The sequence below is a fragment of the Cavia porcellus genome, unplaced genomic scaffold (genome assembly GCF_034190915.1).
Source record: "Cavia porcellus strain 051 isolate PalLab524CR breed Dunkin Hartley unplaced genomic scaffold, mCavPor4.1 scaffold_6, whole genome shotgun sequence".
In the NCBI taxonomy this organism is placed as follows: Eukaryota; Metazoa; Chordata; class Mammalia; order Rodentia; family Caviidae; genus Cavia; species Cavia porcellus.
The window spans coordinates 95,773,341-95,798,564 of record NW_026947489.1 but is presented as its reverse complement, the minus strand read 5'-3'; the positions used below and the strand labels follow the sequence as shown (position 1 = coordinate 95,798,564).

Here is a 25,224-nt window from a genome sequence, read left to right as displayed (position 1 = left end):
GGTGGGTGGGTGGATGGGTAGATAGGTAGATGAGTGGATAGGTGCATGGTTGGTGAATGAATTGAAGGGTAAATGTATAGGTGGGGGATGGATGTGTGGGTGGGTAGATGAGTGAATGGAAGGACGGGTGGATGGACAGATGGGTGGGTAAATATATGGGTGGATAGATGGAAATACAACACCTCCTCTGTTTGGTCTCCCCAGACTTCTCTTTGGCAGGTCACTCTGCTAACACCTGGTGCAAATCTGTACTCAAGCCTTAGATTTCTCAGCTGTAAAATGAGGAAACCTGCCTTGCACTTGCTACTATTAAATAGCATAAGCTTTGTAATCATTTTAAATTCATGGTAATAAGTTATTAAGTTTAAACAAGGTAATCCATATAAGATGCTTAGAATGGGACATTGTGCTTAGTATTCAAAAAATGTTGGCTAAAATAATTAGCAGAGCATTTATAATTTCTAGCTGTGACCCTGCCAAACAGTGGCTTTGAGGTCTTCCTTTTGGACCCAGCACCCTGACCACTGTGCAGCCCCTAGCGAGCGTTTTAGTGAATGCAGAGACAAAGGAATATTTTCCCAGCAGGCAGGAGTCAAGGCAGAGCCCCGTCCCTCAGACCCCAGCACACACTGGAGGCTCAGCACATCCATGCCCAGTTAGTTCATTCAGAGAACCTCAAAATACCCAACAGCCACCGCATGTCACAACCCTTAGCTGCCCTTCCCCTAGGTGGTCCTCAAAACCACCTAGCACCTGCTCCTGGCATGGGGGGTGTGAGAGCAGAGTCCCCAGAACACTACTGCACACCGCCCTGCAGGGGCCACCCCTTCCAGGGCTTAGCCAGTGGCTGAAGAAGAGGCCTGGGGGCCACAAGTCTAGGCTTCCTTCCTGTCTCATCTGCGGCCTCTTCTGAACCCAGAATTGTAGGCCTCTGTGCCCCCTCCTGATGGGAGCAGCGGTCCGAGGGACCTGCAAGAGGACCTCGGGCTGGAACTGAGCCAGGCAAGGCAGTTATACTCGCTAACGTATACTGCGTGCCTTAGGTCAGGTCCTGAGCCTAGCACCTTAACCACAGTGTGTCCTTCCACTTCCTTTCTCCAGAGCAGGACCCAGGCACAGGTCAGGCAGGGCTGAGTGTGGGTCTTGGGCTCCAGGGAAGTCTGGGGAGGCTTTGGGTGCTAGGCTGAACCCCATAGTTTAGCTCAGGTTCACCCTACTAGGCCAACCCTTGGGGAGGGGCGCAGGGGGCCGGTGGGCGACCTCTTTAGGGACCTCGGCAAGTCGGGTGCAAGGGCCGGGAAGGCTGTTAATTAAAGCGCTGGCTCCGGCTCCTTTTCGCAAAGTTTGAAGCGGTTATTTTCCACTCCAGCGAAGCAGGGAGAATCCGGCTGGGCTGACAGAGACGCCTCCAGGCGCTGAGGGAGCGGGAGAGGGTGGGAAAGGCCCCCCTCCTTGGCCCGGCTGGACGTAGTAAAGGAAGGGATGGGGTGCCTGGGTTCCTACAAGGCCGCAGCAGTGGGGCTGAGGAGACTCCCCCTCTCCATGCACACTGGGTCTCGCACTCTACGGACCCTGCTGCCAGCGTATATGATGGGGTCCCCAAGTCCCGGCCACGATCGGCGGGGAAATGGCCGCTCCCCCGTCCACGTCTCGGTGCAAAGCTCAACTCGCGTCCCCGTCGGACACCGCCCGCGGCTCCTCCTCGGCGCCTCTGAGGTGCTTGGGGCGGGAGTCTCCACTCTGCCGACTGCCGCGGGGGGTTGGCTGGGGGCGCCACCCTTAGCAGCTGAACTACCCAGAGTCCCGCGGACCCTGGCCTCATGATGGGGGTCTGGAGTCTCAAGAGTGCTGGAAGCCAAAAGAGCCCAGCGCGTCCAGACCAGAACCTGGCGGCCCAGGGAGGCGGGGACGAGCGGCTCGCAGGGGGCGCGGATGGGAGACCCGGCCCCGACCCCGGACAGCTCCCTGCCGTCCTCCTCCGTCCCAGCACCCTGGGCGCTCCCTGGCTTCTGCCCTTTCTGAGCCGTGGATCTCCCTCCCTCCCCCGCCGAGCAGCAGGGATTTAAAGGTCTTCCCGCTCCACAACCCTGCTGCCCAGCAGCCTGGCCGCCCCTTCCCAACCCGGCGTGCTCCCCGCCACTAGCCCCGCCCACCACCCACTGCCCAATCAAGCTCCGGTTCCGCCCGCGGCTCCGCCTCTCGAGCCGCCAACCTCACGGGCGGGGACGGGGCTTGGTGGAGGTGTGGCTCCGCGGGGGCGGGGTCGGCTCCGGGAGGCGCGAGCGGCGGGCGCCGGGCTCAGTCCGGCCGCACAGCGGGAGGGAGGCGCGAGGCCCTAGCGGTGCAGGGCTCCGCAGCGCCTGCGGCGCGGCGCGGCGCCCGGCTCGGCTCCATGCCAGCAGCCCCGCCGGACGGCCCCTGAGCGCGGCACCCCGCGCGCCCCTGCCCGCCGGCACCATTGCCCCGACGGCGCGGCCGGGCAGCCCGGCTCTGCCCAGGCTCCGCGCTGGCCGCAAGACGCTGCTGGCGGCCGCTGCTGGCGTGGTGATGCTGCTGGTTCTGGTCGTGCTGATCCCCGTGCTGGTGAGCTCGGGCGGCCCGGACGGCCACTACGAGATGCTGGGCACCTGCCGCATGGTGTGCGATCCCTACCCCGCGCGCGCCGGCGACGCCCGCACCGAGCAGAGCTCGCCGCCGTCCACGCTGGTGCAGGGCCCTCAGGGCAAGCCGGGCCGCACAGGCAAGCCGGGCCCCCCGGGCCCACCTGGAGACCAGGGCCCCCCGGGTCCAGCGGGACCGCCAGGGGTGCGGGGCGAGCCGGGCCCGCCGGGGCCCCAGGGGCTGCCCGGAGCAGGAGCCGCGGGTGCGGTGAGCGCCGCCACCTACACCATGGTACCGCGCGTGGCCTTCTACGCCGGCCTCAAGAACCCGCACGAGGGCTACGAGGTGCTCAAGTTCGACGACGTGGTCACCAACCTAGGCAACAGCTACGACTCGGCCAGCGGCAAGTTTACGTGCAGCATCCCGGGCACCTACTTCTTCACCTACCATGTCCTGATGCGCGGCGGCGACGGCACGAGTATGTGGGCAGACCTGTGCAAGAACGGCCAGGTGGGCGAGTCGATTCGCGGCGGGAAGGGCTGCGCCAGTCTGAGTCCCCTTAGCCGGGCTGCACCCTCGAAACCTGGAAATGCGCGATCCCTTTCCTGCTGGGAGGCCAATTCGCAGAAAAAGTTTCCCCTGCGACCTCCTAGGTCCAGCTTTTCTAGGTGATGTGATCCAGCCCTGCCTGGTGCTCCTTGGAGCCACGGAGGAGAGCGCCCACGGGATCCGGCCCCCAGCAAGCTGATTTGGTCTGGTTAGGATTCTTCTGAAAGGAGGGGACCCTTGGGTCGGAGAGAGTTGGAAGGGATGCTCTCCTCGCCTCCTCCCCAACCAACAAGGATTGGAACCCCTCGGGCTGCAGCATTACCCTGACCTTGCTGGCTTTGGGATCAGGAAGGGGAGGGGCCCACAGATGGCCTGTTATACTTGGAGATGTGTTCCCTTTCCCCTCTCCTGTCCCCCACTTGCACCTCCCCCTTCTCTGGTGTTTGCCTGTACTGTGTGTCCTTTCTCTCTCTGTCTCCTCCATCTCTCCCCTGCACGCCCCTCCCCACCCCCTGTTCCTCTCTGTCCCTCCATTTTTGGTCTTTCTCCCTGGGGTCCGAGCCCCTCCTCTCTGTTTATCACTGCATCTCCCACCTGTGTCTCCCTGGCTTCCCCAGCCTCTCCTCTTTGTCCTTGGTTCCTGATCAAATGGGAGGCCCAGTACCCCATGAGGCTCCTCTGCAGACAGCCCATGGTTCCATATTAATCGCCAACTAGGGACACAGTGTAGCCTTCACAGATAGGAGCTTCCTTTTACAAAGAAAGTTTGGGCTGTCACCAAGCTGTGGCTTCAGGCTGAGGTGGAGAAGCAGTTGCTAGGCCACCTAAGAAGTCACTCCAGGGTCCCAGAGATGAGGGAGGGTGGGGGCTGGGGCTGGGGGACTTCCCTCACTCACCTGGAGGTGGGTCTGTCCTTAGAGCCCTTTGTGTGCTGGTGGAACCTGGGCAGGGGCTCCCCAGAAGAGACCACAGGTACGAGGAAAAGGCAGGTGCTTTACCTAGGAGTCTTTGCTTTCACAGTCACTCATACCAGTCCCCCAAAACACAAGAGAAGCAGTGGGTTCTGCAGCACCCCCATTCTCTGTGGATCCCCACTTCTTCCTCCTGTTTGCCTGGGAGCCTCATTTATTTCACCAGGCCTTCCAGGGTTGGTGATGAGCTCCTGGTAAAAATCCAGTTGGGGGCTTTGTGCCAGGGGTCCAGTCTGTGTGGCCCAAGCAGGGGGACAGCAGTGTCCTAGGTAACCCCCATGAGTTCCCTGTGGAAGGTAGGCTGGGAAAGCGATGTCAGGGGCTCCTCTGGCTCTATCTGGGGGAGAGTGTGATGAGCTAGGGTCCCCGGGTAAGTAGACAAGGCCAGCTCAGAGAGGCACAGGGACTTTCTTGTGGGCAGAGGAGAATGACAGGGCTGGACAGTGGGTGGGGATGGGGGAGAGGAGTGTGCACCTCCTGTGCCTTCAGGGTTGGGGCTGCCTGTTCCCCTGCCAGGTCTGCCTGGCTTGGTGCCTACAGAATCTTCCAGAACTTCTCTGGGAAGGTGGAGCAGAACTGGGCTGCATGCCTTCCATGGGGAAGAAGAGTGGGGCTGAGGGGCAGCCCCAGCCCCTCCTGGGGCCACCCTGCACCCTGAGGGCTCCAAGCCCCAGTCACCAGGAAGCCTGTAGCCTGAGGCGGTGCCGGGCCTGCAGGAGCCCAGCCACCTGAGGAGTCTCCATAGCCACAGTGAGACCTGTGAGGACACAGAATTGAGACTTTGGACAAGAGTTCGGGGCACAGGCCAGGGCCTGTGGCCAGTGTGTGCCTCACCCTGCACAGCTGCCTTGGTGAAGTGAGGCTTGCAGACAGAGAAGGGCTAAAACAGAGGTGGTGCTGGGTGTGAATGCAGGGCTGTGGTATAGACCAGGCTAGAGTCACCTCGCCTGGGGGCAGGAGAGTCCCTGCTGCCCTTGGTGCCCGCTATGCCCTGCACGGTGCCTGAAACAACATGGCCTAGTGAAGGCAAAGCTGAGTCCCCTGCAGGCTGGGCTAAGACCCATGCAGCTTGCGAAGACCCCAGCAGTGACCAGGGATAGGGACAGGCTTCTTGGACCCACAGAGTCAGTTCTCCTGGGCAGGCTGCAACCTCAGTTTCCCTCCTGGCAGCCTTTGCGGAGATATTCAACAGTGCTGCTTTTCTACTTCCGAGGCAGCAGACCCAGAACTTCCTGCCCCCCAGGAGCAGATAGGAGCCTCGGCTGCTTCCTGGACCCCTGGGTTCCATTTCTGGCCCCCCAGCATCCCAGGGTGGAAGGGCATCAATCCTCCCTACCTCTGCGGATAATTAGGACAATTACAGCAACAATCATGGTGATGAATAAATAATAAACATAAGCAGAACGATTCTGACGCCTGTCACATCACCAGGAGATTCCTGATGACAGATGACTGGGTTCTAATGGGCTTGGCTATTATGGAGCACACTGTTCTAATGAGTTAAGGCTAAATTAATCTGGGTAATAAAAATAATTGTTATTAGTAGTAATTTATTAGCAAAGATAATGAAATGCATGTGTACTGATAAATACTACCAGGGTTAGGGCCTGGGGAACAATACAGAAATTGGCGGCTTGCTTTCAGGCTTCCTAGTGGCTCAGAGCCCCTCAAGATTTAAATTTCTTCTTTTTTTATTTTTTGGTCTTTTTCCTTTTTATCAGTACCAGGGATCGAACTCACAACTGCCTGCTTGCAAGGAAGGTGCTTATGCTGCTGAGCTAAACCCCCAGCCCCTAAATTTCTTCTCTTTAGCATCAGGATTGCTTTGTAAAGTGGCAGTGTGAGATGGGTCTTTGCATGCAGCTTTCTAGACAGGTACTGGGAACCTTGACAGCACTTCCTCCTCCTTTTACCTAGACCCCAAAGAGCTTCTGGTGGGTTGCTGCCTCCCAGGCCCAGAGGAAGCTGGGGAGTGAAGGGTTGGGAGAGGGGGTTGCAGTTCTGTGAGGCCACTGGGAGGGCTGTGTGCTGCACAGGGCTTTGGGAAGGCAGGCCGAGTGGCTGCTGAGTCAGCAGCTTGACCCCATGACCTCTGCTGTCTGCTGTGGGGAGGGGGAGAGGCCCTTTCCTTGACTTCCAAGGACTGCCTCCCAGGAAGCGGGGAGTGGGGCTGTGGGAGCCTCTTTCCCCCAGCTGCCCCAGGACTCTGGGTCTTCCGGCTCAGACCAAAGTCACCTCGGTGGTAAAGAGGAGTGTCCAGAGATGTTCAGTGACCACTGCACAGGGAGGCTTGGGATTTTAGTCAGAGCTCTACAACAAGTGACGGCAGGCTTTGAGCTCAAATGATGCAGCCACTGCCAAGTCCTGTGCATCCTGTGGGTTTCTGGCATGGTTGCTCACTAGGGCCTAGCCACTTGGTATTGGCCAAGGCGCATCCCTGGTCTGCCCCCAGGTAGAACAGGAGACACGCCAAGGTGTGAGGCATCCCTTTATCAGTGCAGAGAGGAAGACAGGGCAGCCAGCAGCCTTTGTGCCCAGCTCTAGAGCATTGGTCAGCAAGCAGGGCTTCCCAGGAGGCTCAGTCTTGGGGTCCACAGACACTGAGGAGGACACCCGCACTCAGAGTGTGGCCTCCTTCCTGGGGTTCCCTGGGTCTTGTCTCCAGGAAGAGCAGGGGGAGGGATGCCTGACACCACCCTCACCCCACCCCGCAGGTCCGGGCCAGTGCCATCGCTCAGGACGCAGACCAGAACTATGACTATGCCAGCAACAGTGTGATCTTGCACCTGGATGCGGGTGATGAGGTCTTCATCAAGCTGGATGGTGGCAAAGCCCACGGCGGCAACAGCAACAAGTACAGCACTTTCTCCGGCTTCATCATCTACTCTGACTGAGCCCTGTGGCTGCGCCCCGCCCCGCCCCCAGGGAGCAGAAGGCTGACCCAGCAGACCCACCTGCCTGCAGCCTCAGCCTGGGGTGGCAAATCCCTGCATCCCAGAAGCTGCCTAGCCCCAGCACCCCAAAGCCCCAGCCCAGCTGTGTCCCTCTGACCAAAGCTATAATAAAAACCTTCCCACCTGCGGTGCGGTCTGTACCCTGAAGAGGACAGCAGGGACACTGACCTGCTAGTGCTCGAAGCACTGGAACCCTGTGGGAAGCAGCCTGTCCCCCACTCCCCCACCTCCTGAGGTGAACGTTCTGGCACATACTGCTTTGGCCGTCACAGGCAGTGTCTAAGGTGGGACTCCTGGGTTCTTGTCTCTTCCTGCGACACTGGTCCTGGGGGAATCATGCCTCTGGGACCCACTATGGGTCTGTGATGGCATAGAAAGGAACAGGCCAGGGGCTGGGGATTTAGCTCAGCGGTGTAAGCACCTGCCTCGCAAGTGCAAGGTTGTGAGTTCAATCCCTGGTGCAAAAAAAGGAACAAGCCTGTTTCTCATCCATGGGATGTAGACTGAAAAGAGGTATAACGGACATGCTCAATAAACACAGCTCTTGTTATTTATACATGCTTGAGCATTTGTCGAAGTCAGCTGGGGAGATAGCAGTCTTGGGGAGATTGAGGAGCTGGCCTCAGGGGTGGTAGCTGCTGAGTGCTGTGATTGTACTCAGTGCTGTGGTCTCCTTGCAGTGCTGTGGTTGCACTCAGTGCTGTGGTCTCCTTGCAGGCCACCATGCCCTTGTTGCACAGCAAGGGTTTTCTTGTCCCCTGGGAGCGTTCTAGGCATTTTCTCCTGGGTTCGAGTGTTCTAGGCATTTTCCCTGTGCCCGGAAGGTGGATTCTGATAAATGCTCTTGTGCTCTGTAGCGTGGATGCGGTTGGTTTGTCCATTTTATTTCTTTGTACATTCATTTATTTGGGGATGCAGGTCTTGCTATGCTAGCCAGGCTGGTCTCAAACTCCTGGGCTCTAGTGATTCTCCTGAGCCAGCCTTCCCAAGCAGGGAAACGGGACATGGGTGCCTCTTGTGCGGTGGCGCTATGGGCCTGTAGTGAACAGTGCCCGGAAGTTACTCGAGTTGCCAAGGCCCCAGAGCTAGGAACAGGCAGGTGTGCTTCCCCAGGGCTCTGTGTGTCAGGTCAGAGTTACCTGGACAAAACCCCGGCTGCCATTCTACATCCCACACCTGGCTCTGCGGAAGCCCGATGTGTTCGGGGTGTCTGCCCCAGATGGCAGCATGCAGCAGCTCTGGGAGAGTCCCCAGGCTCCATGGCAGGAAAGGTCTCCTCTATGGCTCAGCTTCAGGGACACGAAGAGGGTGGCTCCCACCTGACCAGATCCCTTGTATGGACCCTGGTCATGGCTGCCGGGCTTGCATGACTTTCTTTATCCGCCCTCTCCTCACCTTCCCCCACTGCCAGCTGTGGCCATTTAATAAAATTAGCTTAATACTTGTTCCTTCCCTGTGGGTCTGGAGATTGAAATCTGCAGGTCCTCACAAACCCAATAAAACCCCCGGCAGGTCTGGCTGGAACTAGAAGCTCCGTGGGCAGTGATTAGATTGGAAGCCACTTCTGTCCCTCAGTGCCACCCACAGCGCCCGGCAAATTCTTTAATAGCCACATTGGCGCAGCACTACCTGGCCACCACCCCCCGAGCCCAGCCCCCAGGCACTGGCCCAGGACCTCTGTTACAGTGAAATGTGTGCGGCTCCCTTTCGCCACGCATGTCTGGCGTGGCCGGTCACATGCTGCTTCCTGGTGCCTTGACAATCCTCATGTTACTTGGGAGATGGGACTGGGCTCTCCATTTTGCCGACGAGGGGCTTGCAACAGAGCTCTGGGACTCACCCCTGGTTGTGTGGGAAGGCTGCTGCACACCTGGAGCTGGACTGAAGCCAATCCCCTGCTGCACCCTGTGGGCTGAGGGGTGTCCTGAAGGAGGACTCAAGTGGGGGACCCCTGCCCCCATAGCAGCCTCCCAAAAGCAAAGTCCAATTTTTCCTTAGCTGTGGGATACCTGGCAGCAAGGGCTGTCACCACCATTGGCCTGGAAACTTCCTAAAGGCAAGACTGTGCTCCTCCATCACCCAGGGTCCCCCCACCTCCAGACACTGTGCTGTCTGCTCCAAGGGGTGGGACTTGTGCCCAGTGCAGCCAGGATCTAGTTTCCTCAGTGTGCTTGGAGTCTGCGGTCCATGATAGAGGTTTGGAAGGAAGACACAAATCCTCTTAAACCAGGCCTTGCCAAGAGGAGGGCACAAGCTGGGGGTTCCCCAAAGGAGAGACTCCTCTCCTCATCCCCCAGGAGTCTCTGGGAGCCGAGTGGGCATGGCCAGTAGGGTTGGAGAGGCCGGCACAGGCAGACTGCAAGAGAGAGAAGCCTCCCCGACAGCTTCCCCTCTAGGATTAAGTAGTTAATGAATGAATAATGTCCCTGCCAAGAGGGGTGTGAGATTGATGGTGGCCCTAAGCTTGCCCCCAGGAGGGCTGGCAGGTGATCATGTGGGGCACAGCATGGGCAGCTGCAGCCCAGGGTCTGGTGCTGCCCTGGTGTCTGGGGTAATGGGGACTAGAGAGGGCACAGGGCCACCTCTGGGGCTGTCCTAATTGGGTAAGTGTGTAGGGAGCCCAGGCAGGTGTGCATGGCTCTTCGTCCAGCTTCCTTCAGATGTGGCAAGGTCTGGGGGTTAATTGGCTCCCGACTCATTCCTAGTAACCAATATTTCATTTGCTGCTCGGAGGGGAAGCTGCCCAGAGAATCAATCCAGACAAGGGGATTAGATGGGGAGCTGGGCTGGCCCTGGAGCTGCTTCCAGGAGTGGGCAGAGGCCCAGGGAGAGAGCTGGGTGCTCAAGGCTGCTTGGTCTTCTCTCCCAGTTCTGCCGACCCCAGGGTGGTATCCTGGGGCCCCAGTCAGCCATGTTGTTCCCTGCCCTGGTTCCTCCTGTATTTATTTATCTGGGTATCCCTCAGACAAGGCCATAGCAGTTTAGATGCTGCTAATAAGGTTATTTTCACAAGTGAAGAAGGTGTATTTGAGAAGTGGAATTGGAGGTGTGAGCTCCTCTTTCCTCTCCAGGTAACAAACCTTAAAATCCTACAAATGAGGTGATAATAAAATAGAAGTGAAAGGTCCACACAGGAAGGTGGTGGAGGTTACTGAGAGGTGGCAGCTGGGGCCTGAGAAGGGAACAGATGGCACCGGCCTTCCCCCTCAATTTCCCCATGCTACCCATTCATTCCAACTGCCAAGACTACTAAACAGAGGGGGCAACTCTCAATACTCAGCTAGAAAAACTAAGGCCCAGAAAACCAAAGTGGCTCAAGTTGCTTCAAGACAGAGACAGCAGGACCCAGTTGACACAGGAAGTGAAGACAAAAGACCTAAATTTAAGCTGGGTGTGGTATCACAAAGCTGTGATTCCCAACTACTTAGGAGGCTGAGGCAAGAAGATCATGAGTTCCAAGCCAGCCTGGGTAGCTCAGTAAGAAAGTATCTCAAAATTTTAAAGAGGGATGGAGGAAAAGAGGCAATAAAATAAAAAGGGGTAAGACGGGGCTCAGAGGCAGAATGTTTGCCTAGCCCTGGGTTCTGTCACCAGCACCACACACAGACACAGGGACTGAGTTTGAGTCCTGAGCAGGCTCAGTGTTTCAGGAAAAGACGCCTCAGTACTCTGAGTCTTAGTTTTCCCATCTAAACAATGGGGCTGGGGCAGATACTAAAATACCTACCTGAAAGGAGTTATAAGCCAGCAGTGAGGACATGTGCAGGTTTTGTGCACTATAAGGACAAACCCAGGGTGCTGTTGTTGTAACCTGCCTCCAGAGCCCACACCTTAGAGCTCTTTACCCTTTGATGCCTGGGACCAAGATGATCACAGAGAAATTGAAGATACTCAGGTTGTTCTCCTACCCTGACAATCCCAGAACCAGAGTGAGGCCTGGGGCAGGGCAAGATGGGACACCAGGAAGTGGAGCAAAGCCTGAGTCCAGGGGCCTGGATTCTCTGGTTCCCTACCTCTGTCCAGTGGCCTCTGGCCTGGGACGGGAGCACAGGGCACCTAGAAGCCCCACACCCCCTTCTTGCTCTGCTCCCAGGGATGGATAAGAAGCTACCAGAGACCCCAGAGCCCCACAGGTTTGGTGCAGTGATGTCGAGATGGTGGGAGGGAGGGTGTTGCCACCACAGAAGAGGGATTCTGTGGAAGCCTGACTAAGCGGGGCCCATGTTATTTTTCACATCGATGTTCAAAAGCTTTTATCATATGCAGGTGTCCCTCCGGAATCTGTCCCAGGCTCTGCACTGAGCTGTTGCTGAAACTGAGCTTTGGGGTACTGGAAGGCAGGGGGCAGAACCCAGACACCAGGGCGCCCCCCTGGTCCAGAGGACCTTGGGGCTGGAGCTCAGCCCACACACCTCACTTCTGCCGACCACAGCTAAGTGATAAGAGTAGTGTCCCTGTGACACAGGGCTGTCACTCACTCACTCAAGGACCAAGGTACCTGAATGTGCTGATTTAAGCTTCACAACAATCCCACAAGGAGGTTCACATAACCAGCCCAGTTTTGGGTGAGAAATGGAAGCAGAGAGATGAATTAACTTCCCTGAAGTCAGGTGCTTACCCACTGCGTGCAGAGCTCCTCTGACTGGTCCTGCCGTTCCTCAAGGAAGAGAAGGACTGACCCTCCTTGTTCTGAGAAGCCATTCCTGCTCAGTCACTGACTTCACAGTTTCCTGAGACGGCCCTAGGATGTGGCACCCAGGTCTCCCTAGGCATGAAGGATCTGTCTGATGGCTGCTGGGGTGCTGACGCAGGCAGCTACTGTCCCCCGACTCCTTCCTGGGACAGTGCTGCCACACCTGGGAGCAATCTTGCTGGGCGTCCTGCTTCCTTTCCCAGTGCACTGCTCCTGTGACCAACAGACATCTCCAGGCCTTCCAGTCCCTGTGCAGGACACCTGGCTCAGGAGGAACTTTCCATCACCCGAACTGAAGCTCAAGCTTGGGTGCCTGCTGCCCGTCCAGCTCTCTAGCTCCTCTTCCACGGAGGGGTGCTGACTCCGAGCATGCACCCCAAACCCTCCTGCATCCTGAATCCCTTCCCAGAGCCTGCGCCTTGTGTACCTGGCCTGTCACTCCATTACCCCCTCCTCCTCTCACAGGGCCTTCTAGCCATGCTCACTTAGCACAGCAAGGCTGGGAGGCAGAGTAGGAAATAGCTCAATCTTAGTTATACTCTTTTTTTTTTTTTTTTTGTCTTTTTTCCTTTTTATCGGTACCGGGCATCGAACTCACGACTGCCTGCTTCCAAGGCAGGCGCTTATGCCGCTGAGCTAAATCCCCAGCCCCAATCTTAGTTATACTCTTGTGGCTGAGACAAAATACCCAACCCTCAAAAAAGGAGAGGTTTCAGTCCACAGTCAGCCAGCTCCAAGGCAGGGTGGCCCAGCAGAGGGGCATCAAAGAGAAGCAGTTCATGGTGTGGCAGGCAGAAGGCAGCCAGGCAACAAGCAGCAGCAGCAAGCCTGCCTTCTTTCTGTCCCATCCAGGCCACAAGCCTATTGACTGGCTCCAGCAGGCCCAGGATGGGGCTTCTATTATCCATACCCTTCATCCCTGGACCACACCTTTAATCCACATTCACACCCTAGATCCAGCCCCTGATTGGGGCTTGAGGCTTTGGGGGACATCTAGATTCAAGCCTTAACACTCTCCTACCTCATGGATCAGCCAAAAGTTTACAGAAGGGGGCTCCATCTCGGTCTACCATGACATCCAAACTCCATGCAGCTGGGTTCCCTCAGCTGCCTTTCACGGCCACCTGGAAGATGTTCTGCACCTGGCCCTCCCGTCAGCCTAACTGGCTGACCCTGTTTCTCCACTGTCCTGGTTTCAAATTGAATTCCTGCATTCTGGGAGCCTCTCAGTCCCAGCCAGGCAAAGCAGGACAGGTGGTCGTCCTGCCTTCTACCTTCTCAGGAGTTTACGGCTCTATCTGGATTTTCCCTAAAACTCACAGTGAGGCTTTTAAGAATGGTTGGATCATGTGTGTGCAATCCTAGATTTTTCTACTGATTGGTTCAGCATAGTTCTGGATGTGACTAAATAGATTTACTAAAAACAAAAGACCCACCAAGGCGAGGGTGGCACAAACCTTAGTCTGTTTGCAGTCTGGTGGAATAAAAGGGAAAGAAGAAGGAAGGGTGCTGCCTCCTGCGTGCTCTGCTATGAGCTGTTTCTCCTCTGCCACGCCAACTATGAAATGAAATCTCTGCAAACTGCAAGCCAAAATAAGCCTTTCCTCCCTTAACCTGTGGATGTTCGATATTTTGTCTCAGTAAGGAAGTAACTAAGAGACCACCACTCTTTTCTACTAATGCTCAGCTGTTTGTTCTACATGAGTTCCATGCTTTCAACACTAACTTTCTCCTATATTTAAAGTCTCCCTTGACCCTTCATCCCCTCCTCCTAGTCCCCTTGACAGCTGCATGGCTTTGAAGAGCAGCTGCCACTTCCCGAGTCCCACTTGGAACTGGTTGCTCCTGCCAAGTCCTCTGTGACCTCCCTGTTGGTAAACAAAGTGGACTCCTCTGCTCTTTTCCACCTGATGTATGCACTAGGCTGGACCTGAGTTTAAGGTTGTAGCTCAGTGCAGATGGAAGGGCATTTCCACTCTGCTTCCTTTGACCACCTGGGATCAGAAGTCCCAAGGAAGGAGACTGTGATGTCGCAGACATCACAGGGTTCACAGCCTGCAGGCTCTTCCACAGGCAGTAACACTCCGTTTCTTTCTTCGTTTGTTTTTTTGAGGGTCTCGCTCTGTAGCCCAGGGTAGCCTCGAACTTGCAGCAATCCTCCTGCCTCAGTCTGCCAAGTGCTAGGATTACAGGTGTGCATCACCTCACCCAGAAACACCTGTTCCTACCAAGGAAACAGCCCTCAGGTCTAAGTTCCAGGTCTTGATATTTTTTGTTTTTCTGAGACAGGGTCTCTCCTTGTAGCCCAGGCTGCCTTGAATTCACTAGGTAGCCTGGGCTGGCCTGGAACACATGGTGCTCCTCCTCCATCTGCCTCCTGGTGCTGGGATCACAGGCGTGTGCCACCACACCTGGCTTGGGCCTTGGCATTTACCCATGGTGGGAACCCAGGAGTTCTCCCCATGTTCACTGAAATGAGCCTCTGGCCTAGCCTCCGAGCACAGCCAGTGCCACTGACTCATCTGTGAATCTGTCTTCTGCATTTGAGGGCCCAGAAGGTGCCCTTTGCAAGCCCTATCCTCTGGTCCTGACCTCAGCTGCAGGCCCTCCCCTCCCAGGGGCCTGCTGTCCCCTTGTTCCTGTAAGTACTTAATTTTTCATCTCTCCTAGGCTGTGAGTGTAGTGTGGTGAGCTGGGGTGTCTGTTCTTTGTCACCACAACCTCGCATTTGCAGCTTGCATGTGAGTAAGGATTGTTGATCAGTGAATGAACGTGAACACCCATTAGCATCTCTGAATGTCCGAATGATGTTTTACCTGCATGATGCTCAGTCTGCATAGGGGACTGAGCGGTGTTTTCTTCCCTAAAACCTCAGAAACTGAGGCTAGCGCCGACAGCCTACGCCTATTTGAGTGCTAGCTTCGCGGGCTCCTCACCGCCAGGCCTCCGGGAGAGCCAAGCCCAGAGCACAGGACATCGCGGGCGGGCAGCCTTTTCCGCGGCAGACCTTTGTTAGAAGGCCAGGCCGATCGGAGAGGAGCCCCGCTGAGGTGGAGACCAATCCTTCGCGACTTTATTTCCCCGCTTGCTACTTGCCCGGTGACCTGGTCTGGCCCTGCCCAAGTCAGCGCGCTCTTCTGTACAAAGCTCCGAGGTCAGGGCGAAGTTCGGGCCACCAGGCAGGTGTGCTGGGTCCTGGCTCGGTCCGGTGCGGAGACAGGACGGGGCGGCTCTGGTCCCGATGGGGCTCACGGACTGCGAGCGTCTCCGGTCCCGGGCTGCCGAGCTCTTCGGACCGGCCCACGCCCTAGGCACGGTCTCTCCTCCGTCCCGCCGTCTGGCATTGCCAGTCCACACGGCGCCGCGCCGTGCTAGCCTGCCGCGGTCACGGACGAGAACCCACAGCTAGCCCCAAACAGCGCGGGAGTTGGCAGGAAGGAGGGAGTCTGCTAGTCAAAAAGATCGGTGTGGCCATGCCCCAAGCCATCCTTCAGTGCGCACGCACGCTTACGTCCCTCAGGCTGCAGCCAATCCGCACAGCGGACGGCGACCAATGGGGTTCACGCGCTGGAGGAGCACTGAGTTTAAATGCGCAGCGCCGGTGGGTTTGGAGACTCGCTAGGACGCGCGCTTCCGGGCTCGGCCCCTACGAGCCAGCTGAGACGTCAGCAGCTGGAATTGAGACAAGTGAGTCTGTACCCGTGGGCCCCCGACCCGCGCCTGGAGCTTGAGCTCTCAGGCTGGTTTTAGGGCCTGTCTTTGCGGGAGGTGGGGGCTCTCTGCGTGGGCGCAGTGGAAGGGCTGGGGCCCGCGTAGGGGTGAACTGGTCCTGCTGGACCCAGAGTCGGAGTTCCAGTAGTGCTGGACAACAGGGGAGTAGACGGGGCCTCCTAGACACCAGGGCGGGAGGCTGGGAGCCCCTCAAAAAGCTGTCACCCTCTCCACACATCCCGACAGGAGGGACTGTGACCCTAAGGATACCAGGCCTGCACTTCAGTTACTGGAACCCTCGGTGAACACTGAGTGCTGGAAGGAATGAAAACACGAAAACCTCACCTCTGTTACTGCTAGGATTCGCCCTTGACTCTAAGCCTTGAGATTAGTGAAGTGACATGGAAAAGATAAAGCCAAAGATCTTAAGGTTTTATGGAAGATGTTGCCCTGGTATCATAGGGAAACGTAGGTCATACGATTTTTATGAGTAGCTAATGTTGTCAGAGGTGGTGGTGTGTATCTGTAATCCCAGCAGTAAGGAGGGTGAGGCAAGAGGATCTCTTTGAGTTCAAGGTCAGCCTGGGATACATAGCAAGAGCCTTATTTTAAGCCGGGCATGATGTCACATACCTGTGATCCCAGCACCAAGGAGGCTGAGATAGGAGGATAGTTGTGAGTTCAAGACCAGCCTGGGCTACAATGTGAGCTCAAGGCCAGCCTGAACTGCATAGTGAGACCTGATCTCGAAATCGGGAAAAAAAAAAAAAAAGGCCTTGTCTCAAAAACCAAATGAACAAACAATCATAGAGTGGCTAGTATTGAGACAGGGGACCTGGGTTGGGGTTAGAATGACCTCATTTAGTCCTCACAACAGCATTATGAGATAGACGCTAAAACTTGTCACTGACAGGTTTGGACAGGGAGGTACAGAGCAGTGGAGCCTCAGGAGAGAACACCCATATTTCCTCAGTGACTTGGTACTATGCTTTTTCCAGCCTTCCAATTCTGTTTCTCCCTCTCCCTCCACTATGTCCCTTGCTCAGCAGTGTCAGGTGTTCAGTGCTTCTCTGCCTGTCGCTTATTCTACCCCACAGAATTGTTTGTCTTTGCAACCAAATCAATTTAAGCACAAAACAAATTTAAGCAATTATTGAAGTATTGCACTGTTGCATAAAATAGGCCAAACACTGAAAGAAGCAGCACGGAGGAGGTTAAGGAGGCAGTTTATTATGCCAGTTGGCTTCTAACTTGGATCTCTCCCCAAAAGCCAGAGCACCCCAGCAGTGTTTTGGGGCTTTTAAAAGGAAGGTGAGTGGGGAGATGCAAAGGCAGATTCAGCGCATGTGGTTGGAGGGCTGGGTGACATCATGGGTTGCTGAAGACGTTTTAACATTTTGGGTTACATCATAAGGCCATCAGCCATACAAAGTCTGGCTTATACAAAGGAAGGCGTGTCCTGTTTGGTTTTTTTTTTTTTTTTTTTTTTTTTGTCTTTTTCGTTTTTTTTTTTTTTATCGGTACCAGGGATTGAACTCATGACGTCACACTTGCAAGGCAGGTGCTTATATGCCACTGAGCTAAATCCCCAGCCCCTCCTGTTAACCTTTTAATTTACATTGTAAGGCCATCAGTTACACAAGGGCAGCAAAGACAGGTGTTACACAAAGGAAGGAGTATTCTTGTTATGGATTGAGAACTGGTGGTCAACTTAACGCCAGCTGGATTACATCAGCATGCATTGAGTGAAGATGCTCCACCTGAGGAGGGTTGCCAGGTTAAATAGGTGGAGAAGAAGGGAGATGTGAGGGTTGAGGCATTTTAAGGAGGCATTGCAGGTTCTCCTACGAGTTGCTGTCTGAGCTGTTGGTTCTCCTGGAGAAGTTTGGTCTTCACGTCGAGCATTGCTTCCTGGCTCCGGAGGAGAAGACATGTGCTGCTTGGTCTCCAGGATGAACTCGTCACGCTGCTTCCTGGCACGTACCAGACTGTGCTTGTCGTCAGAGGAGCTTGGGGCCTCCGTGTCGCTGAGGACAGCTGTGGTGTCTCTCAGGATAGCCCTGGTCTTTGTTGTGAGTGTGAGCAAATAGGCAAGGGCCTAGGAGGCATATGAGGAGATGGTGTTCAGGGATCCCAGGAGCACTCCCAGCCTTGGTGTCCAGTTTCCCTGGGAGCTGTACCAGTCAGAGCCCATCTGCCTGTCTCAGCCCACTGGTTTATTTGCTCTCGCAACGGGCGGGCAGTTTCTCGGATGACAGCAGACTTATAGGCATAGTAGCAACACTTTTCCTTTAAGAACAAGCAAGTGCCTCCCTGTCCGGCAGAGAGGAGGTCTGAAGCTCTGTGGTTTCGGAGGATCGCTGTGGCCGAGGAGTTGATTTGGTCAGAGGGGGTCGCCTGCTCCTTGCACTGCTGTAAAATCATCCTCCATCTGGGTGCCCAGTTATAAGCACTGTTGTTGGCCCATGCCTAGGGCAGTGGCACTGAAGGTCAGACACCCTGCTTTGGCTGTCCTAGCTGAGACTGGCAGGGTCACGCTTTTGGTGAGGCTGATGGGCATCTGTGGGTCCCTGTTGACCTGGGTAGATGGGGGTCAGGTACCAGGTAGCCAAGTGCACAGAGGCTCATTTTTGTGCTCAAAAAAACACCCGGTGCACCCTGTCAGAGCAAATAAAGAAGATCCCATGGGGGCCATCAGGGAGCTGGAAGTAGCAATCAGAACATCTGCATAGCAGCCTAGACTTTCATTTCACAGAGGAGCCCACCTGTGCCATTCCTCCAAACCTCCACTGGACAGCGCTGGAGCAGAGGATCAGGGGTAGAGGCAACGCTAAGGTTGGGAACATTTAAGGTCAGGCCGAAGGCACAGTAAGAGAGGGCCGTGAGGGGCACACAGCACCAGCAATCACTTCCCAATTTTGAATCTATGGCTTGGAGGACCTGATGAATGCTTCTGACCAGGCGCAAGAGGTCAGATGTTGAGGGCCCTGTGTAATTAGCCACTAGTGCAGAGGCCAATGGGAACAATGGTGGCTCCAGGGTAGGGATCTTGATATGGGGCAGAGGGACCCAGACTTTTGTGATTTTTCAGGCTAGTAAGTGGGTCTAATCCCCTTCCATCCTTCCAGACACTCACCTGGTGACTAGATGTCTGTCTCTGATGGACGGGGTCCTAATGGTACATCTCATAGGATTACAGGCTCCATAGGATTACAGGCTCCCTGAGGCAGTTTGGACTGGATGAGAACTGAGTTAGAGGGCCATTTAGACACATGCACACCCCCATAGTCTATGGCACAGTCCCACTGGGGACAGAACACGGCACCTGCTTTGCACTGGGATTTGCTGTAGCTCTTCTCTTGGTGCCATTCCGGATAGCCATATTTGTTGTTGGCTTGATCCTCTCAGTCTCATTTTGTTTTGTATTTTTTCGTGCTGGGGACCAAACTCACGACCTTGCATTTTCCAAGCAGGCACTTATGCCACTGAGCTAAATCCCCAGCCCCATGTTCCCATTTAAAACCCCTGCATCCTGTAAAATAGCCATAGTATCTTGGGTAGTTGGCTTAAGTTGGACGTGCATCGAAATAAAGACACACTTTAGGCTGAGAGGGACCCCATCTGGTCTGGTGGGAACTAGGCTTGTGTGATAAAGTTGGCTTGGAATGCCCAATGCCCTAAATTCACTTAGCAAGCATGGGGCCAAGCAAACTGAGCAGGATTAGACACAGGACAAAAGCAGCAGTCTTTTTTTTTAAGCAGTAGTCATTTTAACCTTGGGAAAAGCAGTCCAAGGAGACCCAGTCCAACAATTACAAGGTAGAAGAGAATGAAAATGATGTTTTGGGAACTTCCCAGTTCCCAAAGGCAAACACTGAGAATATCAGGAAGTTGGGACTTGAACCCAGGTAGCAGAACATGAATCGATCAGGGCAGATGCTGTGGTCTGCAGTGTCGGTCAGACCTCAGTCACAAGTTGACCCATCAGCTCCTGGAGTGATGAGAGCAGGGTGCTGTGTCCTCAGACATGTGTCTTCAGGGGAGCTCTCTTGATCCGAGGATGATGGATCCACAGCTGGATCTTGGAGACATTTATCACTATGGGAGTGGTCAGAGTCATCACATGTGGGCTCCCTCCGACAGGTTGGAGGGGCTCCTTTTTCCAATCTTTATTCCAAACTGCATGTGTGGGCAGGTGTGTCTGTGGGTATGGCAGGCTACTCAGCTGTGTTTTTGTGTCTTTGAGAAAAGGGCTTTCCTATTGTGTAAACAGTTGCTGTAGGGATGTGTCACCTAGCTGATGTTGGTCTCCCTGGACACCCTAATTATGGGAGGAGGTTTCCTGTGCAGAACTCAAGGCTATATGTGCTGTGTGGGTCTGTGAGCGCTGGGATCCTGAGGAGGCCATGGGAAGCAGATCTACCTGTGGTGCCTGAGTTTCTTGGTGCTACTTAGTGAATATTGATTTTAAAGTCCTATTTTTTTAACTTTTCAGGACTTTGTGCTATATGTAATTTTTATGTGATTTTTTAATTCTTTAGTCAGCTACTGGATTATCTGTGTTACAAATGCAGGTCCATTATCGCTGCTTGTGGTGAGGGGCAGCCCACATCTGGGGATACTCTCTCTTAGTAATACTCTTGGACTTTGGTGGCTTTTTGTGTTGTAGTGGGAATAAGTACCAGGAGATGTTTGTAGTCTCTACATGGTTTGACTTCCATAAAGTCTATTTGCAGATCTTCAAAAGGGCAAAGTCCAGCATTGTGGACATGGGTGGGGGTTCAGGCCCACATGGGGGCCCAGTCCTCGAACAGGTCTGCCCTCTCTGACTAACAGAGGCACAGGTTGAGGATGACTGTGGAATATTGTAGTCGCAACTTAGAAGCTGATTCACAGCAGTTCCTCCCGCATGAGTGGTGTTTTCCCCAGACACAAGCCAGGTTCTGTGGAACAATCATCCGATCATCTGGCAAAGTCCATGCTCTGTTTGGGTCCATGTGGCCCCCTCTTTGTTGTGCCTGTTTCAGACTAAGGACAGTTTGAGGGGGTGTTTCAGTTGGACTTCCAAATGTATTAAATCATTGTCCCCTAATTAGTTGGATCCTTCTGCTGCCAATGTGGCTCCTCATCTGCTTTGTGGTTGCCAAGAGTGACAGTGTCCTTTTCTTTCTAATGCCCTTTACAATGGGTTATGGTGACCTTCTTAGGTTTCCAAATCGCAGTCTGGAATTGAGAAGTCTCATCCTTGTTTTAAATTTATTTTTCTTTTGCCGTCAAGAGTCCATGCTCCTTTTATGCATTCTGTGGACATGAATGGTGGCAAAAGCATTTGAGTCAGCAGATGTTTACCTTTTTCCCTTTGGCCCATTTGAGAACTTGTACTAAGGCCACAGTTCAACCCATTGAGCAGACCAGTTTTGGGGAAAAGGACCAGCTAGGAGCACTTCTTCCATGGTAACAGCAGTGTATCTGGCCTGACTTTTTTTTTTTAGCCTTGACTGAGCTACTTCCATTGGTGAACAGAGTGTACTCAGCATCAGACAAGGGCTCCATCTGTAAATCTGGCTAACTGGCCAAAGCTCATCAGTGAGAGCTAGGCAGTCATGGTTGGGGGCACTGAGCATGTTGGGCAGGAAGGTAGCAGGGTTTAGAGGCTTGGTCAGATGGAACGAGAGCCGAGGATTTTGCTCAAGAGTCCTTGGTACTGGTGACTTGGCTGTTGGAGAGCCAGCAATGTCCATGGTTATTCAGGAGGTTCAGTACAGCTGGTGACACCTGGGTGGTTATGTCCTGACCTATGATGAGCTTTCAATGCAAGCTTTTTCTTTTTCTTTTTGGTACCAGGGATTGAACTCACAACCTTGCGCTTGCCAGGCAGGCGCTTATGCTGCTAAGCTAAATCCCTGGCCTGAAGGCTCTTTCTTGTTTTGGGTTTTAGTCAAAAATCAGAATCTTTTCTAGACAAGTCATCAAATAGAGACTTGACTTTTTTTTTTTTTCCGTGAACTCAGGGATTTTGTAGAAGCCAGTGTCCCAAGGAATTTGTGGAGTTTTTGGTTTTTGTTTTGTGGTTGGGACTGGGATGGAGCAGGTGATTTCTGTTTTAGTCCAAAGGCACAATGTCCCTGATTTTAGTCAAATCTCAAATATCTGACTTCTGCTCACATATTTGTGCCTTTTTCCAACATACCTTGTAGCTGGTTTCTGTCAGAGGTTGCAGCAGAGTTTCTGTACCTTTTTTTTTTTTAATTTTATTTAAGGAGAAAAGAAAAAAAAGCAGAGAAAGGGTACAAGTTATACAGATTTGCAGAAAAAAAATGAACAGTAGGAAGTCACTAGTTAATGGATTACATATTGTCATCTTAGAAATAATTGTTCAAGTCACAAAATTAAAGCTTGTAAAGTGGGCATTCCATCAATGATACTGCAAACAGTTCTGTTCAATGATCCAATAAAACTCTGTGATATCATATTCTATCTTATACACTTAAATATACATGCAGTTATATAGTTTAGAGCACTTTCTTTTCCTCTCTTTTGTACAATGACTATTACACATTTTGGGTTTCATTGCTCTCACGGTTCTTATTACTTTTTTGGAAGAGAGTAAAACCAAATGTGACATAACAGAACAGAATCGGTCAAGGCAAAAGGGTGGACATAATAGATAATGTGAAAACATAATACAAGGTGATCAACAATGGTTACCATAATGCCTCCCGCTATCTCTAATAGAATTGCCTATACCATTAGTTATAATACAATTGAACAAAACAGTAAAGAATAAAACCGACAAAACCAAACCATTGGAGACATTGTAGGTCTTCAAAAGTAGATAAAAGTCAACGAGAATGGGCATTATAATGAATCTCATTATCTTCACAGCTGATGCCTAAATTTTCGAACCTGATACTATCCAGCAAAACAGAATAGGGGAGCATCAGTTAAAAACCAGATGGTGAGAGTAATACAGGGCTTTAAATCGAGGTAATGGAAAGTCAAAGTGGGTTACTATAATATATCCTGCTATTTTTTTCCTTTAATTAAAAGGATAAAAATTTTTTAAAAAGTATTTAAAAAGTAAATAATGGAGTGGAGATTGAGATAAAAGAGGGCATAACAACGAAACAGCACAGATCAAAACATAACCATTTAAGCAGAATAGTGTTTCACCACCAGATAATCCTGACCTAAAAGTAGTTACCGTATTGTCTCTTTCCTTGAAATCCTTGAGTACAACTTCGTATACTGTAGCATTAAGTATATCAAAACAATGTAAAACCATTTAAGAGAATGACAGCATTACAGAGTATTTAGAATCGACTAACAGAAAATGAATAATGGTTTCTGTATAATCTCCTTGTCTTTAAAAGGTTTTTGCTTATACTATCATACATAATAAAATCCAGTAAGATACAACCTATTTAGACCATTGGAGACAGAAGGACAAAAGCTAGATGAGACTTCACAACAAGATGATACTAAATCAGTATTACCTATTAAGATGTCATTTTCTCCAAAATAGCTTTTCCTATCATCCAATCTTCTCTGTCTCATTTCTGTTGAGCTCTTATTCTGTCAGTAGCTGTCAGTTTGTCTTCTTCACTTTGTTCTCTGCTCCATTAGTTGTGGCCTCCACTATTTCTGGATTCTTTGTATTTTTCTTTTTTTAGAATATCCTGCAATACTCTCTGTAGAGTTGAATTGGTGGTTGCAAATTCCCCCAGTTCCTCTTTATCCTGGAAGCACCTTGTTTTTCCATCAATTTCCAGGGACAGTTGTGCAGGATATCTCAATCTTGGCTGGAGATTATTATCTTTCAAAGCTTGAATTATTTCCCCCCACGCTCTTCGTGATTTGATGGTTTGTGCAGAGAAATCTGCTGTAATTCTGATGGGTGCTCCCTTGTAAGTGGTCTGTTTCTTGTCTCTGACAGCTTTTAATATTCTGTTCTTGTATTGAATTTCTGGAATTTTTATTATTATATGCCTGGGTGTTGCTCTGTTTGGGTTGTAGGTAGCTGGGGTCCTGTATGCCTCATACATCTGAGCATCTTTACCTTTTGCTAAATTAGGAAAATTCTCCTGGATTATTTCTGTGAGTAGCTTTTGTAGTTCATTTGTTTGTGTCCCTACTTCTTCTTTTATGTTCTTAATCCTTAAGTTATGGATCCTCTTATCATCTTCTTGTCTTTGTATTATTGCTGTTTGTTTCTTTGTTATTTTTAAGAAGTTTTTCATTTCATTCTCCCATATTACAATTCTGCCCTCCAGTTCAGATAGTCTGTCCTTAGTTTCTTTCAAGCTGTTATGCCAGTCTTCGATAGACTTCTTAGCTTCTTGGTAGTCCCTTTGAACCTGCTTCACGTATTCTATGCTTTCCCTGTTTTCTCCATCAAACAATTCTCCCCTCTTTTTCTGTTCTTCCATTCCACCATCTGTTTTTTCTTGGGTGGGGCTTAGCATTTCTCTAACTATTTTGCATACTTCTAGCTTCAGGTCGTTGATAAGAGTTTCTGTACCTTTGCAGCTGGCAGCTTGGGTGTCTTTAGCCAGAAGGAGATCAGCAACGTGTTGGAGGAGGATGCAGTGATATTCTGTTGGGGAGTTGGCTTCTTGGAGAAACCAACTTCATGGGCTTCCCCAAAGGCGGTAAGCTTTAAATCCTTGAGGGCATTTGGCAGTCTGAGTTTGTTCCAGTTCTGAAGCCTCTAGATGTGTGGTTGAATTTCTAGTCCAGCTTCTTGGGGAACTAAGCAGTGTTTGATGCAGATGGGGGTTGCCTGGGATGGTTGCACAATCACAGGCAGGTGGTTAATGGCCCGAACTCAAGGAAGGAGTCTTGAGAATTTCTGGGTTGCTTTATCTGCCTGTGTCCATCAATTGCCATTTTCCTTCTTGGGGGACGGTGACAGCAAGCAGCAAATGTGCTTGTGGAGCTGGAGGGATGAAGAAGCAGATTGCTCAGAGAGAAGGTGATGGTGGCTCCTAACTGGGACAGGATGTCTCTCCCCAGCAGTGGCACTGGACACTCCAGCAAGCAGAGGAACTCGGGTATAATCTGATGTCCTCCCAGACTGCAAGGTTGTGCCTGGCAGAAGCTCAAGAGGCAGGAGTCCCAGTTGCCCCAGTGAGGGTAACCATTTTCTGACAGAGGGGCAATAGTTTGGATAATTATAGAGTGTTCTGTTTCATTGTCTACCAGGAAAGTCATGGGTTGGCGCCCATGTGGAGGTGGATCATGAGTTCCTATAACCAGGCTGAATAAGAGAGCCCAGCCTGGCCTAGTCTGAGCCCATCAGACCAATGAAAGGGTTGTTGTCAGATCCAGGTTGAAGCTTTTGAGAATCCTTATCTTTTGGTCTGAATGGGCATCTGTTTTGCTAGTGTCCATAGCCCTTACATTTTGTGTATTGGTCTTTGACCAGAGGGTGTAGTCATCTATCAGACTGGATTTTCTTGTGCAGTGAAGGCTGCCTCTGCCATCCATGGATTTTCTAAGGTCAAATGGAGTGTAGACCCTGAAGACTTTAGAGTGTCTCATAAGAATCTGAAGGGTTTTATCTGCCTTGTGGGTAACAGTAACATTTGATGTATAGTCAGGCTTTTTGCCTCCCTCTTTGCCTTTGAGAAGTGCTTGACAGTATTTGTGGGTTGCTTTGTTTCTCTCTGGGGTGTTGTAACCCCAGGCAGGGCGGTCCTTTGGAAAGGCTGAACCTGGAACCAGCCCAGTTGGCTGGGAGTAG

General features: G+C 52.4%; 1 protein-coding gene across 1 annotated transcript; it reads left to right on the top strand.

The window, feature by feature from the left end:
* Positions 1 to 2,280: 2,280 nt before the first annotated feature.
* C1ql1 (complement C1q like 1) lies at positions 2,281 to 7,631 on the top strand. Its single transcript, XM_003465733.5, has 2 exons — positions 2,281 to 3,111; positions 6,836 to 7,631. Exons 1-2 carry the CDS (start codon positions 2,548 to 2,550, stop codon positions 7,013 to 7,015), a joined length of 744 nt encoding a protein of 247 aa, XP_003465781.1. The 5' UTR covers positions 2,281 to 2,547; the 3' UTR covers positions 7,016 to 7,631.
* Positions 7,632 to 25,224: the final 17,593 nt, after the last annotated feature.